The 15,918-nt window shown below is 36.4% G+C and overlaps 1 protein-coding gene and 1 long non-coding RNA gene across 5 annotated transcripts; one reads left to right on the forward strand and one right to left on the reverse strand.

The window, feature by feature from the left end:
• Positions 1–576: 576 nt before the first annotated feature.
• On the forward strand, positions 577–2,261 carry LOC147524031 (uncharacterized). The gene is made up of 2 exons (XR_015218445.1): positions 577–984; positions 1,135–2,261. It is a non-coding gene; the product is annotated as an uncharacterized LOC147524031 (long non-coding RNA).
• LOC147524032 (serine/threonine-protein kinase SAPK3-like) lies at positions 1,529–12,709 on the reverse strand. 4 transcript variants are annotated; one of them, XR_015218439.1, is made up of 10 exons: positions 12,257–12,694; positions 11,959–12,033; positions 11,331–11,432; positions 11,166–11,219; positions 11,007–11,099; positions 10,823–10,915; positions 4,208–4,312; positions 4,016–4,114; positions 2,170–2,700; positions 1,529–1,914 (listed from the first exon to the last, which is right to left on the reverse strand). XR_015218439.1 is itself a non-coding variant. In XM_086601554.1 (9 exons), exons 1-9 carry the CDS (start codon positions 12,377–12,379, stop codon positions 2,464–2,466), a joined length of 981 nt encoding a protein of 326 aa, XP_086457680.1. In that variant the 5' UTR covers positions 12,380–12,694; the 3' UTR covers positions 2,023–2,463. The 4 variants fall into 4 exon arrangements, 2 of the variants coding, with proteins under 2 accessions (XP_086457680.1, XP_086457691.1); XR_015218443.1 differs by having other exon boundaries at positions 1,529–1,935; XM_086601554.1 differs by lacking the exon at positions 1,529–1,914 and having other exon boundaries at positions 2,023–2,700.
• Positions 12,710–15,918: the final 3,209 nt, after the last annotated feature.

Here is a 15,918-nt window from a genome sequence, read left to right on the forward strand (position 1 = left end):
ATGTTGTATTTTAGGGCTACTCACACCAAAGATTTTTATAATGTCAATCCGATTTGCATGTTTGCTTATCGGGTGTGTTCATTCAATGAACATAGTTGATAAGTTTTGATAGGTTTAGTGTTGAAGAAGGTTGGTCGCCGCTTGTGGTTTGCATTAAGCGTTACATCTCCTGATACGTTTTGTTTTTCCCTCGAGGTGATATAGCTTTTTCGGCCTAGACAATGTTTTTGTATTCTCATTTGTATATTTTAATTAAAGAGTTATTGAAAAGAGATTTGTAACCTAATCTTAATTGGGAATTTTTGTAATGAAGAGGACTTATGTATAATTGAAATTTTTATTGGTTTTTAATTATCCACATATTTTAAACTGTTTATGGGTTTTGGGAGTGGAGAGTCGCCACACCCTGAGATCAAGAGTCGGGGACAAATAATGTTTTTCCAATTCGCCGAAATTGGTGTGACAACAAGTCCGCTTCTTAGCATTTTGGCTAATTAAATTGCAACATGATCGCATTACCCGCATATATAGAGGTTGATCGATACTTTCTACGTGAGAAAGTGACTTTTGGACAAATTTGTGCTTTATATGTTCCGACGTCTCAGCAGCTTGCAGACTTTCTCACGAAGACAGTTAGTAGTAGACTATTTTCAGAGGTTTTGTCCAAGCTGGATATATGTGATATCCATGGTCCAGCTTGAGGGGGGAGTGTTAGCAGGGCTATTATTGTATTTTCCTATATTATCTCTTTAATTACTTTATTACCTTTTCTAGAGTTTCTATTATGATTATATAAATATAAGTGACGAGCTCTCTCATTCACTTAACTTTTCCCTAAATTACTTTCTACATGAAGATCTCCGAAAATGAAATTGTACCGTGAGGAAGCAGCACTTCCATTCTGTTGTGCAAGATGGTGAGAGTGTGAGACAAATCCTCTACAGTTACAGAAGCAAGGAAGTGTCATACAGAGAAAAAACAATGGTAAAGTTATTGCAAACATCAACTACTGTGTTTCGACTTAACAACATTTGGTGGATACTTTTACTTGTTTTGGTGCCTTAGATGATCTTAAAAATGGAGACGAGAAACCAAATTTCTATTCAACATTGGACTGATGTTAGAAAATTTCAGGTGCAGACAATGAAAATGCTGTTGAAACTGAGTTCCAAGTATACGAAAAGGATGCTGCTGGATTGTTGGTTATTAATGTTCAGGAAAAGAAATTGATTGAGGCAGACTAAGAACATCTTTTAGCTACTAGCCTAACGCTCGTATGCGCAAACTATTAGAATACTGACGTATTCTAATACAAAGCTCTACGATACTTCAGGTAAAAACTGAGAATATGATTCTATGACTCAGAGAAAAGCATTAAGGCAAATATATCACACAATGTCCAAATTCTACTATAACTTGTTTGTTCTGAAAGGCGAGTCCTCATTATGTGAATGTAGGTTTAGCTGAAGCAATTTTTTTATTAATTTTCTAAAAAACCAAAGTATTGAAGATTCTGCGGGAAAGTCGCTTAAGGCAAAGAAAGCTTTACTTTTTTTTTTTGAAAAGATGCTCTGGGACTTTGCAGATCCCCATCAGTTTTATAACCTTTCATAAATCTCAGTTACATCATCCTGCACAATAGTACTTAAAGTATTACATAACGGAGATGTAAAAACAAAAGGCTCCATATTGGCTCCTAAAGAGAGCTTGGCAAAGATGATCCGCAGCTCTGTTTTCTTCTCAGAAAACATGGAGTAATGTGACCTCATTTAGACATAGCAATAATTTTCTGATTGTCGCCACCAGATTCCAGCAAGCCCATGGAGATGTCTGAATTTCCCTCAGTATTTCAATTGCTCTTAACGAGTCTGAAGCTACTATGACTCTAAGAAAGCTTTACTTTAGCTGTTAAAACTGTGGACGGTTTTTAACATCCTTCAGTAAAGAACATGTCAAGAAAAATTCTACATCATTAAGTAAAGTTAGTATTTTATCTCTTTGAATAACAACAACAAGAACAACAATGACAAAGCCTTCTTGTTTCATTTAGCCTATCGAGTTTGTTCAAAAAAATATGATAAAGATCAGTTTCACTTCTTTCCTTTTTCTTACATATAAGACGGGTAGTTAATGGAAATTTCATGATCAATATACTAGTTCAGCAATCACCTGCTCAAGAACCCAAAAGAATGCCCTGTGAACAAGAGACCAACCCGGCCAACCTCTATTCATTCGATCCTTTCCCGGAATCAGTAGCACAAAGTGCGTGCCAATGAGCAGTTCTTCAGTAATCAGTAGTTCCGTCCAAAAACTTTAGCAGATACATTGTATCCGTGATACTTATAGGATATTGTCCACTGTGCAACACAGGACAGGCCTGTTGGAGAGATACACGTATACTGGTATACATATATAACTCTTCTAAGGATGCAGTCATCGTTTATTAGTTACGTCACTGTAGTTTTAAACTTCAGCTTCTCTGTTGTTGTGGTCTAAAGTGTCTTCCATGCACTGCCTGCCAGATTTAGAATGGTCTGCAGGTATCCGTGCCTCTTCTATAATCCGTGCTATTTCTTCAATGCTTTGGGTTGGTTCATAACTGTTTAGATTTTGATACTTACTTTTTTCAACTCCAATAAATTCTTCGGGCAGATTCTTTAGAAACCAGGGATGCATTTTAATCTCTTGGATAGTGATTCTCTGAAAAGAAAAAAAACAGGAGCAGTTTTCTAGCTTTACCCCCCAGAACTTAGGCCAATTAGCTTTACCCCCAATTCTTTCATCTAGAGGTTTACCCTCCAAGATTACACCACATCCAAGTCAACTGTTATCTTTTTTATCAATGCATGTAAAAAGACTTCATTGCCCTTTGTCCTTTTAATAGTTTTCTAGCTTTACCCCCCAGAACTTAGGCTAATTAGCTTTATCCCCCCAGTTCTTTCATCTAGAGGTTTACCCTCCAGAACTTAGGTCAATTAGCTTTAACCCCCTAGTTATTTCATTTAGAGGTTTTACCCCGCACCATTAACACATCCAAGTCAATCGAGTTTGATCAGTAGTATTTTGGTCAATACAAATGAAAAGACTCTAATGTCCTTTTTTAGGTATAATTACATAAATACCCTGTGACTTTGGCAAATACAAAATTCAAATTCAAATCATCTAGGACACATGTCACGATCTTGTGAACTATATCCGACGGCTATACACCATCACTACCATCTAGGAGTGCAAACGGATAGGTTCGGATTCGGATATGGTTATATCCGAATCCGAATCCGAAAATTTATACCGATATCCGAACCCGTATCCGAATCCGACGAAGATTAAAAAATTTATCCGAATCCAATTTCGGATATCCGAATCGGATATTGGATAATATCCGATCCGAAAATTAAAATTAATTAAAATTTTATTTGCTTTGAATAATTCATTTTACCACTATAAAAACTAGTATAAATATATATATTTATCATTTATTATTATTATTTTTTTATTACAATTTTATATTATTAGTTTATGTTTTTATATAATATTTTATACAATAAAAATAAAAAAATAAATTATATATTTTATATATTTTGTTATATACTAATCCTTATCAAATGACATCCACACCCTTAGAGTGGTGTATGACTGTCGGATAGAGTTCACAAGATCATGAAATGTGTCCTAGATGATTTGAATTTGAATTTTGTATTTGCCAAAGTCACAGGGTATTTATGTAATTATACCTAAAAAGGACATTAGAGTATTTTCATTTGTATTGACCAAAAACACTACGGTCAAACTCAGTTGACTAAAAGGACAAAGGGCAATGAAGTCTTTTTACATGTATTGACCAAAAAGATAACAGTTGACTTGGATGTGGTGTGTGATCTTGGGGGGTAAAGCTAATTGGCCTAAGTTCTGGAGGGGTAAAGCTAGAAAATGAAAAAGGAGAGAGAGGTGAAAACTTCGTAAACAAGATGAAAGAAGCTAGACACTGCCTTACAGTCAGTGGAAAGAAAATGACCTCCAATGGCTTGGAAACAAATATTTGAGAGAGGAGGAGCCTACAATCTGAAGATAAATGGATATAATCGGGTATGGAGTACTGAGCACCAATTATTCTCTGCGATCGATGTACATAACAGTGTTAACCAAGTAACAAGAAAGGTAAGTTATGCAGAAACAGTGATACTCGCACTTTTTCAAGTGAACTCACCCCTATAGTCTTCCGGAGATTTATAGGATCCGAGGTATCCTCAAATGGGTACACTCCTATCAACATCACATATAGAGTCACGCCACAGGACCAAACATCTGCAATCTGCAATTTAAGAAGCCATAGGTAGTCAAAGAAACAACTTAGATAATTTTGTTGGTGTGCCCGACGAGGTCAGGAATGAGTCATCTACGCACCCATGATGAGACACTCATAAACAGATTATTGAACTTGAAGGGGTATAAGGTTGATGAAGCATATTCTGTAGGTATAATCGTGGTTGATTAGGAGAAAGGAATATGTTGTCTACACCATAGTACAAAATATCTCGATATATCGCGATATTTGGGATATCTATCCAGATTTCAGAGAAAGATATATAAATATCACGATATGTTCAAAGATATATACGACTGCAAATATCATTGATATTTCAACGATATTTGCGATATTTGTGATATTTGGAGATATTTTGCGATATTTAGAGATATTTGGCGATATTTTGTGTATATAATAATTTTATTTAATATTTACCATTATATTTCAAATAAATATAAATAATGTATCATGATATATAAAAAAATATCCACAATATCTACAATATTTGTCAATATTTTGGATATATCCACGATATTTGTATGTGAAACAATGTCAAATATCCCCAAAGAGGAGAATATATCCACGATACATGTCCAGAAATTGAATATCGATAAATACCCATATCCTGATATTTTGTACTATGGTCTACACTACTTTTGCTAGATAAACAATGACATACGTGGCTCAAAAGCGTTATCAACTCTACCTTAGGCCCCATGGGGTTGTGAGTCCTTTTTATTACTTTTTCCAGCAAAAAAAGATCAAGATTATTTTGTAAGCAGCTTCCCAATGCTCCCAAATGTGCCAAATACAATCAGGAATTCTCTCAAACCAACCACATGCATAACTATATGTCTTCCATATAGTAAGACATATAGTAACCACATGCATACGTGGCAGACCAAATTAGTGATGCTTTGTTACTGATAATAAGACCAAGCCTAGTGTCTCACCTTCAAATCATGGCACGCTGGCTGCTGAGATTCTCCCTCCATAATCTTGTAGTTATCCTAGTATGATAGGATGTATTTCATATCTCATATCTCTATATCGTGTAGGGAACTGTTGAGTTTATGATAAAGATGGATCTCATAGTCCTATTGTGGAGGAAACTGTTGTAATCCTTATTATAAATAGAGGACATGACCACCTTGGTCTAGTGTGTTTTCCAGTCCATTAAACTATCTCAATAAACAATCTTTTATTGTATCGGAACCTTAATCCAGCGACAAGATTTTTTTTTTCTCTCTCTTTAACATCAATCACAATCACAATGGACGCAGGAAACACCTCTTCAACTAGTGTCGTCGTTGATGCTTTCAATACTGCATTATACTTAATTAACCGGCTTCCTACTTGTGTTTTGAATAATATCACTCCCTATGAAAAACTGTTTCAGAAAACTACTGTGTATGATTGTCTTCGAGTCTTTGGATGTGCCTGTTTTCCTTATTTGAGGCCATACAACTCTAATAAGTTACAATTTCGCTCCAAACAATGTGTTTTTCTGGGTTATTCCCTTAACCATCAAGGGTATCGTTGTCTCGATCAAACTACAAATCGTGTGTATTTATCATGTCATGTTGTGTTTGACGAAATTTGTTTTCCTTTTAAAGAGATCATTAACATGAAATCTGTGGCGGCAATCTCCCCAGACTCGTTTGTACCAATGATACAAATGGTTTCATTACCTACCAATCATATGCTGACTTCCAACTCCCGTATAGAACCTAATGTCACTTCAATATCTTCTCCACAAAATTCTACCTCATCTTCTTTCACTAGCACTGCTGGCCACATGCTAACTGAAATAACTCCACCCTCCAGTAGCACCTCTGACCAATTGCCCATGGAGTCCGTCCCTTCACCCTCCACTACTATTTCACCTTCTACTACTAATCAAACCACTATATCCCAAGACCATGTCTCACAACATAACCCAGAATCTTTACCTCATTCAATGGCTACTAGGAGACAAAATGGAATTTCCAAACCAAATCCCAGATATGACAATGGAATTTCCAAACCCAAATTCAAGCCAAATCACAAATATGCCATGCATGTGATGTATGATTCTAATGTTGAACCAACTTGTTTTAGCCAGGCAGTTAAACATGCAGAGTGGAGACATGCTATGGGAGCTGAATTCAATGCATTGCAACAAAATGGAACTTGGTCCCTAGTAACTGCTAGTTTGGATATGAACATTTTGCCTAATATGTGGTTGTTTAAGATAAAAAGGAGGTCAAATGGTGATATTGAACGCTACAAGGCTCGGCTAGTAGCAAATGGTTTTCATCAACAGGAAGGCTTTGATTATACAAAGACCTTTAGTCCAGTTGTAAAACACTCAACAATTCGCATTGTCATTGCTCTATCCATTCATTTCAAATGGCCCATCCGGCAATTGGATGTTCAGAATGCATTTCTTCATGGAGAATTATCTGAGGATGTTTACATGCATCAACCGCCTGGTTTTATTGATCCAAATTATCCTCATTATGTGTGCAAGCTTCATAAGTCGCTCTATGGCTTGAAACAAGCCCCTTGCGCCTGGTTTAAGAAATTTTCAGACTATTTAGAAGAATTTGGTTTTCAAGATTCTAAAGCGGATTATTCCTTGTTCACTTTTCATAAAGGTGATTTGATCATGTTTCTTCTCATCTATGTTGATGATATTTTGATCACTGGAAATTGTCAGTCTCATATTTTCCGGCTTATTACAAGCTTAGGTCGACTATTTTCTATGAAGGACTTGGGTTCTCTTAATTTCTTTCTTGGAATTGAGGCTATACAAGATGCTAATGGTTTATATTTGACTCAATCCAAATATATTATGGACTTGCTTCGCCGTACAAAGTTCCAGGATGTGAAGCCAATTTCTTCTCCTTGTCAAACTGGCAAGAAATTAAGTCTGTATGATGGTGAATCGCTTTCTGATCCGAGTGAGTATCGCAGTGTGGTAGGAGCTCTTCAATATCTGACAATCACTCGTCCGGACATTACTTTTGCAGTCAACCAAGTATGTCAATTTATGCACCAACCCACCACCACTCATTGGACTGCAGTCAAACGCATTTTGAGGTATCTGAAACATACTCATGATCAAGGTCTATTCTATCGATCCGGCTCACTTCACCTAGAAACATATTCGGATGCTGATTATGCAGGGAATCCAGATGATCGTCATTCTACATGAGGTTATTGCATTTACCTTGGGTATAATCCCATATCATGGAGTGTTAAGAAGCAACGTACCGTTTCTCGCTCCAGCACTGAAGCTGAATATCGTCAATTAGCATACACTGCGGCTCAAATTTCATGGCTTGGGTCCATATTCAAGGATTTGGGTGTTTGTCTTTCAACTCCCATTATTTGGTGTGACAATATCAGCTCGATTTCGTTAGCATCGAACCCGGTGTTTCACGCTCGTACCAAACATTTGGAAGTGGACTCTCACTATGTTCGTGAGAAAGTGGTTCGCAAAGAGCTTGATGTTCGTTATCTTTGCACTGAAGATCAGGTCATCGATGTGTTTACCAAAGGCTTATCCTCTGCTCGTTTCAAGAAACTGGCAAACAAGCTTATGGTGCGATCTTGCCCCATTAGCTTGCGGGGGTGTGATAGTAAGACCAAGTCTAGTGTCTCACCATCAAATCATGGCACGCTGGCTGCTGAGATTCTCCCTCCATAATCTTGTAGTTATCATGGTATGATAGGATGTTTCATATCTCATATCTCTATGGTGTAGGGAACTGTTGAGTTTATGATAAAGATGGATCTCATAGTCCTATTGTGGAGGAAACTGTTGTAATCCTTATTATAAATAGAGGACACGACCACCTTGGTCTAGTGTGTTTTCCAGTCCATTAAACTATCTCAATAAACAATCTTTCAGTTACAAGTGCAGTCGACAAGTGTGGAAGAGATGATATAGTCCCACCAGTTCTATAATTAAATCTCAGTAAATGTAATCAACAAACTCTACTTTTTAGTTTTTACTTAGAATTTGACTTTTATAGGAAAATCATGGTCTGCAAAATGGTCTAGATTGTACGTCTGTTTATCACTTCTGGAATTTGGCTCTGGTACATCCTCTTTAAAGTGCTGTAGGAGGTACTAGTTCGACTAATATTGATTTTCTTCTTTTATTTTATTTATTTCTCTATAAGTTGCTTTATTAATCTAGCTAAATTTTCTCTATATAATATGGTGAGTTCTCTGTATTGAAGCGGAGACTTGTGAGTAATCTTTATAACTAGGGAAGCTGGCTTATAAAGGGAATTATTTTGCTTCTGGTTGAAAAAATTAGCAATCAAGCTACTTCTTGGGCAGGCAAGCTTCTTTCATTTCAGGTTATTAGGCTGATTCTGGTGAAGTCAATCTATACTACTACACTAGCAAGCATTGCTATATTTAACAAGTAAATCCACAAATAGACACCTGCTGTCAGAAAAGAGTGTAAAATGGTTACGAGGAACTTCCTATGATCTGGCAGCCCTGGTGTTAGGAAGGGAGTGACAGTGAAATGGGACTTATATTGTAAACCTCAAGATGTGGGAGGCGTCGACCTAAGGAGACTAAAAGATAGATGTAAACTTATCTTTCCTTGTGAAGATTGCATGGTATCTATTAACAGACAATGGTAATGTAATTTCACTCTATTCGTGCATGCAAAATTTAAAACGAGAACTGGTGACTGGATTCAATACCACAAGAACTCTACCTTGTGACTGGAGTAAGATGGGCCATGACAAAGTTGACACCACATTCTAGGTGGGTTACTGGAAGGGCACCAATGGTGATTTGGGGAGGGAGAACTGGTGTGGACAATCTTTGAAAGACAAATTGAACCTTAACCACACAGACGTCAGACACTGCAGGTCCAAAGTAGGTGATCTAACAGTTAATGGAGAGCGGTGCATTGGTCTTGTAGTGCAAGATATTCTTAGCAGAGCTGGAATTCAGAAGTTACCAGTCTTGAGAAGTAGAACTGAAGATCAGAGAGTGTGTACTTGGTATACAAGAGGAACTTTCTCTTCCGAAGAAGCCTATGAGAGTATCAGGAAAAGGTTAAAATGGTATGGTAGTCGAGGAACTTAAAGAGAAAGTCATTACACCTGGACAAACCTATGGATTGAATCGGATTCTATAGCTACAACGCAGGAATTTGGCAGGAAAGAAGTACCATGGCACATAAGGAACTTGGTTTTCCACCTATATGAATGAAACTTGGATTGGACTTTGTGACTTGCCCCCAGGGACGGAAGCCAGCTGATGCCCCGAGTCATAAGTGAATCAACTTCAGTGACCTCTAGGTTGTATCATCCATCCGCAGGGTCTTCTCCTCAGTAGAGAAAGAAATGTGATACAATGCTTGGAGCATTGCATAATCATCTCAACATGGAGGGAAGTGAATTTTGCTGCAGATCTAATAGCAAACCAGGGTGTTATGCTACATCCTAGTGGAACAAAGTGTTTTTTAGGGTAGGCCTCCATTATTATATAGGGTGGAGGACCCCCATAGAACCTATTTTTCCAGATTTGTCTAACACCCCCCCCCTTCTAAAACCCTGCTATTTTCTTATATTTATTGAAGTGATACATGACCGAAACTAAGGTTGTATCCTCTCTGCTTTCCAAACTTTCTTCTCCATTAACAACAATATTGTGTTACTTGGTATCAAAACTCCAAGTTAATATACTTAACAATAATATATCTTAATTACTAGATTCAAATGATTATATTGAGTGTGCCTATTTGGTGCACCAGTAACACTGTATATTCTTTTCTCTTTTACGCACTAACATAGTAAAAATAAAAAGACAAAATCTAGAGTTCGCCGGTTTATGGGTACGCATGCCATCTGAGCTCTCCACCAGCAAAAGGTGAGGGTGTATTGCATGGCAAGGTACTGGATCTAGGTTCTCCTAGCCCTGCGTACCGGTACAGCCAGCGCATGCTAGAAATGCTAAAATAAAAATAAAACAAAAGTGATCTTGTAAGCTTCAAGGATATCCTAAATACTTGAGCGTTTGAATCATTTGTTAATGATACAAAATGTTAAAAGAGTTGATAGAAGAGATGTTGACGTGAAAGCAAGGTCTTACTGAGAAAGGTCCCAAGCGGAGACTGTGAGACTATGGATAAAAGACCTTGAAGTTTTTCAGGATGAAAATGGGGGCGACCAAATTTCTAGATAAGCTTTTGTCAATAATTTCAAGAAGAAAAGAGGATCTCGATCTGTTGGGAAACCAAACTAATAGTCCGAGGGTGACCAGAGGCAAGTTCAGATGTCTGACATTAGTACAGCACTGGAGGTTGACATCCATAAATTGAAATCAACGCTGTTCTCACTGTTAAAAAAAATCAATTTATGCATTTTTATAATACGAGTGTGCCAAAATTGGATAAAGAAATTCAGCCACTGCCCCATAAAGAGCAGGATGAGGTTGAGAATCAAAATTGGAACGCATTTATTTAACTTGTTAGCAATAATGAGAGAAAATACACACCTTGCCATCATATTCCTTGGTTGACAGGACCTCTGGAGCTATGTATCCAGGTGTTCCAACTGTTGAGTGGGGTTTTGAGTGCAAAATACCAGACTGATTCAGAGAAAGAAACAACTACAATATTAAAAGGAAGGGAATCCATCGTCTCACATGGTATCAACCACAAGTTTTAGAATATACCAACCTTCGAATGACCAAAATCACATATTTTAAGGCGTGGGGACGTATTCACATCTAACAGTGTATTTTCCAGTTTCAGGTCCCTGTGACAAATTTCCTGCAGTAATAACACAGTAAGAAATAAGATAATCTTAAAAAAAAAAAGACAAGGAGAATGGTATACCATAGAATGACAATAGCTGACTCCAGATATTAGCTGCTGAAAGAAGTATCTTGCCTGTTGCAGATTTTTGTAAGGAGAGAAAGTTAATTTAGCACAAAGATCAGCAACCACAAACAGAAAAGGGTCACATATTTAAGTGGAGATATGGCAGGTTCATCCTATAACCTCATCTTCACTGAATCTTCCGTCGGTGCAAATCCTGTTGAAAAGCTCACCCCCAGCTGCATACTCCATTACAATAGCAAGATGTATTGGTGTCAATATGATCTACAAACGGAAACTATTTAAGTGTCATTTGAAGAATATTTCGACCGCATCATTGACATTCTTCGACTTGAATGTTTTTGATGAAAACTGAATGTGGACAACTAGAGATGGAAGGTGTGATAAATGTCAAACAAGGAGAACACTCCAGCATTAGAAAGCAATATAATAACCTTGAGAAGACACATACACATGAACATTTATCACTAGGTTATACATTAGTGCGGTTGCTTTATTTTTATTTTATATACATATCAGCCAATTTTGCCATTTTTTAGTTGGGGGAAGCAGAACCAATTAGCAGCATTCAAATAAAGTGTAGACCTTACGTGCAATCCTGATAATGTGAAGCAATCCTTGTCGAGGAGGTGTATGTAAACATATTGAGGCCTATCGCAATCGTTCCCGTACGATAGCTACTCTTCTATTAGTTAGCCTGACCCATGCATAAATTTCTTATAATATCTTTCAGAAGTTGCATCACACAAATCATGTAAGTTTAATCTTAAATAAATTGACCCTTAATTACCTCCTTGAACCGAACAATGTTTGGATGCTTCAAGGACCTGTGGTTGAAGATTTCCCTACGAACTTTCTCATCAATCTGGAGACAAGTGAGGGATTGCCATTATTATCAAACTCAAAATAATGCAAATAAATGTATGCACGCGGTTGTATTGGGTGCAGAGTAAGAACAGTATACATATTATACAGCATCCAGAACTCAAACTTGAAAAAATAAAAAGAACCCTAAAAAGAGAAAAAAAAAATGAACAAAACTCAGTTCATGTGAACGGTGAACCTATAAAGTTCAAATATAATGGTACCTTCTCCCCCCTTTCAAGGTATTTGACAGCAAAAAGCTCCTGAGTCTTCTTATCTCTCACAAGCCTTGCAACAGCAAACTTTCCAGACCCAAGTTCCTTCAGTAGTTCATACCTCTCCTCCATTCTTAAACTCAAAACAAAGAGAGAAAAACAAATAATATATGCAGAAACACTCCAAGAAACAATTTACTTTCAAAGTTAAATCTCAAATGAGGTAACAAGACTCTCCCATGCATAAAAATTCACACCAACCGTCTCTAGTTTTTTTCCCTCGCGAGTTTCAAACGAGTTTAAACTGATGCTTTTATTAGTTTGTGTTTTTTTTGGTTGAAAAGAGGCATGAGGTTATGGCATTCTTCAAACTGCATTAATCATCTCCTTAAATACAATATTCCCATCTTGTCATTTACTACAAACTGATGCTTTTGTTGACTTGTTAGTTGTAATGGGAAATCAAAAACTATTGCCTCTCCTTTGTTTATCTTTATTTAGATATTTTTTGAAGAAACATTGCAAAAAGAATATTTGCTTCTACTTGTTTCCCATATTAAACTTCAATGGTGAGAAAACAAAGAATAGAGTAGTAGTCATAAACTATTAAACATGGCTGATGTAATCATTACTGTCGGTATTTTAGACTTGAAGTTCAAGTTACTAGTGTACTACAATTCTACATGATCATATTATATACATATTTCCTACTCTAACTTCTTTTTTCTTAGTCAGTTACTACTTACTCCACATCTATTATACATTTCTCCATCGATTTTATTCCAAATTACGTCAATAACTAAAATTTACAAAAACAAAAAAAAAAATGAAATGATCTGATCTGATTTTTTTTTTACTTCTAACGAAGACTAGCAATAGAACACAAAGCAAATTTCATAAATTTAGAGTATCCAAAAAAAAAGGACAATTAGCGATACCCCCACATTTGAAGATCTCTTTTGCCATACCCCACATTTTCAATTTTTGCCAGTCAATAGTTAGTTGACCGAGTTAAACCGTTAAAAAAAAAAAAAAAAAAAAAAAAAAAACTACCTAATTAAATAGTAAAGGTTACCAAAATACCCCTCCACTAAAAAAAAAAAAAAAATAATGGTTGTGAGTTTACTGCTATTAAAAATCAACCTAATTAAATAGTGGAGGGGTATTTTGGTAGTCTCCACTATTTAATTAGGTCGTTTTTTTTTTTTTTTTAACAAACAAAAAAAAAGAAAGGAAAAAAGAGTGGTCGTGAGTTTACTGCTATTGAAAAATTGACTTAATTAAATAGTGGAGGGGTATTTTGGTAACCTCTACTATTTAATTAGGTCGATTTTTTTTATTATTTTTAGTTTTTTTTTTCTAATGGTTTGACTCGGTCAACTAACTGTTGACTAACGGAAGTTGAAAATGTGGGGGGTATCGCAAATGATCTTTAAATGTGGTGGGGGGTATCGCAAAAGAGATCTTCAAATGTGGGGGGTGTTGCTAATTCCCAAAAAAAAATACCAATTGGCAGTGAGTAGAGTGTGTTAGGAATATACAACTTAATTATATTGTACTTACTCTTTATCAATTACCAAACTATACAACACATTTTGTCTTGTAAGTATCTAGCTTGTACTTCTTAGTTAAATCCGAGCCTAGTGTAGATACACTATGTCCTTAAGACAGATTGTCCCCCTCAGGATGCTTGAAGATTGATAGAAAACTATCTCCGAAGATATAATGAATTTCCTTCTATAGAAAGCTAGCACTTTAATTTTATGGAATAAGCGAATACAATATAGTATATATTTAACTAAGAACAAAGGAAGAAGAGAAACATCAAAACTCTGTGTGATATGGTGTGTCTTTCTCTCCAAATTAATCCACTATTTATAGGTGAGTGATGCCTCTTCGAAACAATATAGTGACTTTTGAGAAAAAGTAAGCAACTCTTTGAAAAGTCACATGTTTCGGAAAGACATACCATTTCGGCATAAAATACTGTTTCGAACCAGTATCTATTTTGAAAGGTCACACCTTTTTGACATAATGCATTGTTTCAAACCAGTGCACATTTTGAAAGATCGCACCTTTTCGACATAATGCACTGTTTCAAACCAGTGCACCCTTTCAAAAAAAAATCTCACTTTGAGTACTATTTTAAGAGAAACTCATTTCATCTCAAGTAGGGTAACTTGGAAGACAAATTACTCATTCATATCTCAATGGATTTGTACAAAAAGCAAATCCATTTTTCTAACAGATATTCCAATATATAGGATGATGCAAGACTTTAAATGCTTTATAAATATTATACACCTTAATATCAACTGATATTTTATGATGTTATAATGCAAAATGAGTATGTGTGAACAAAATATATTGTTAAATAATCATTATTAATCAAACCAAATCTCCATTAGCATGAAATGAAAATAATATACGTGCCAACTAACTTAGTTGGTAAAACCTTTGGGTGATAATACCAAAAGTCTGGAATTCGACCCCCAACATCCAGTTGCTCTCAGTTTCTGAATAATAGTGTGTAATATGAGGTTTGATGCGTGTAAGTGGGAAGTTGTACCATGCCAGATATTATTTTTTCAAAATTTCAGTGGAATGGTGCACTATTGGATATCCTTTGTTTTTTTTTCGATTTTTCAGCGGAACGGGCCACCAGATTAACAACATTGCTGAAAAGCTACTGAGAAGAGTACGTAGCTACTGCTACAAAATTCCATGTACATACTAAGCACGGCATATCCCAACAAAAAGAAAAAAAAACGCAGCCCTACGTGTGTAAGTGTGTTGGCTGTTGATACTGATGTCAGAAAAGAAATTCCACTCTCATTCCAACTCTGAGAGTGGCCTTGCGGAAACTTCAGGTTTGAGTTTGAACACCCCCAACGAAAACCAATGATATGTTGATCGGAAAATATTTGGTTTTAGGATAGCTGAATCACTGAGAAGGCTGAGAGGACCTAGACATAAAAGTAGAGATCCAAAAAATGAAATGGCAAAGAAACAGAACTTTATTTCATTCTACCGTGCAACATGGTGAGACAAATCCACTAAGACTATCGAGTTTGTTCAAAAACAATGGTGATAGCACTTCATGGAAATTTCATGATTGATAAACTGGGTCAGCACTCAGCAGTCACCTACTTAAGAACCCAAAAGAATGCCCTGTGAACACGAGACCATCTATTCGTTCGATCCTTTTTCTGAATCAGTAGTACAAAGTGCTGATGAGCAGTTCTTCATCAATGAATACAGTACAAAAATTTTAGTGTTGGTTTTGTGGAGCCGTCGAGCTTTGCTCCAGTGATGGTAGCGAGGAACTAACAATTGTGAAACATAGATGGCTGGATTAAGCCAGTTTTTTCACTCTTGGACGGCCCGTCAGCATTGTCCCACCTTTGTGTAGTTTTTTCTCTCCTGCATCGAAGCCAGATCTGACCAACTTTAAGAAGTTTGGACGACCCAAGAGAACCAACCGAGATCCATGCACATTTCTTCCTTCCTGTTTCGAAGTCGGCCCTGATGTGACCAACCTTGAGAAGTTTGGATGGCCCAGGTGAACCAACCGAAATTCGTCTTGACGGAATATTATGAAATTTTGACAGTTTGTCGAAATTTCAATAACCAAATCCATTTTCTCACGAAATTTTCTCCCCACCTATATA

This window comes from Coptis chinensis, chromosome 1, assembly GCF_015680905.1.
Source record: "Coptis chinensis isolate HL-2020 chromosome 1, ASM1568090v1, whole genome shotgun sequence".
Lineage (NCBI taxonomy): Eukaryota > Viridiplantae > Streptophyta > Magnoliopsida > Ranunculales > Ranunculaceae > Coptis > Coptis chinensis.

Excerpts from the sequence above, each read along its gene's own strand:
- LOC147524032 (XM_086601554.1), bottom strand. The coding sequence starts at position 12,379 with ATGGAGGAGAGGTATGAACTACTGAAGGAACTTGGGTCTGGAAAGTTT. Across the intron at positions 11,100-11,165 it reads TCAGCTATTGTCATTCTATG|GAAATTTGTCACAGGGACCT; the intron begins GTATACCATTCT and ends TTATTACTGCAG. Across the intron at positions 10,916-11,006 it reads GTGATTTTGGTCATTCGAAG|TCTGGTATTTTGCACTCAAA; the intron begins GTTGGTATATTC and ends TCTCTGAATCAG.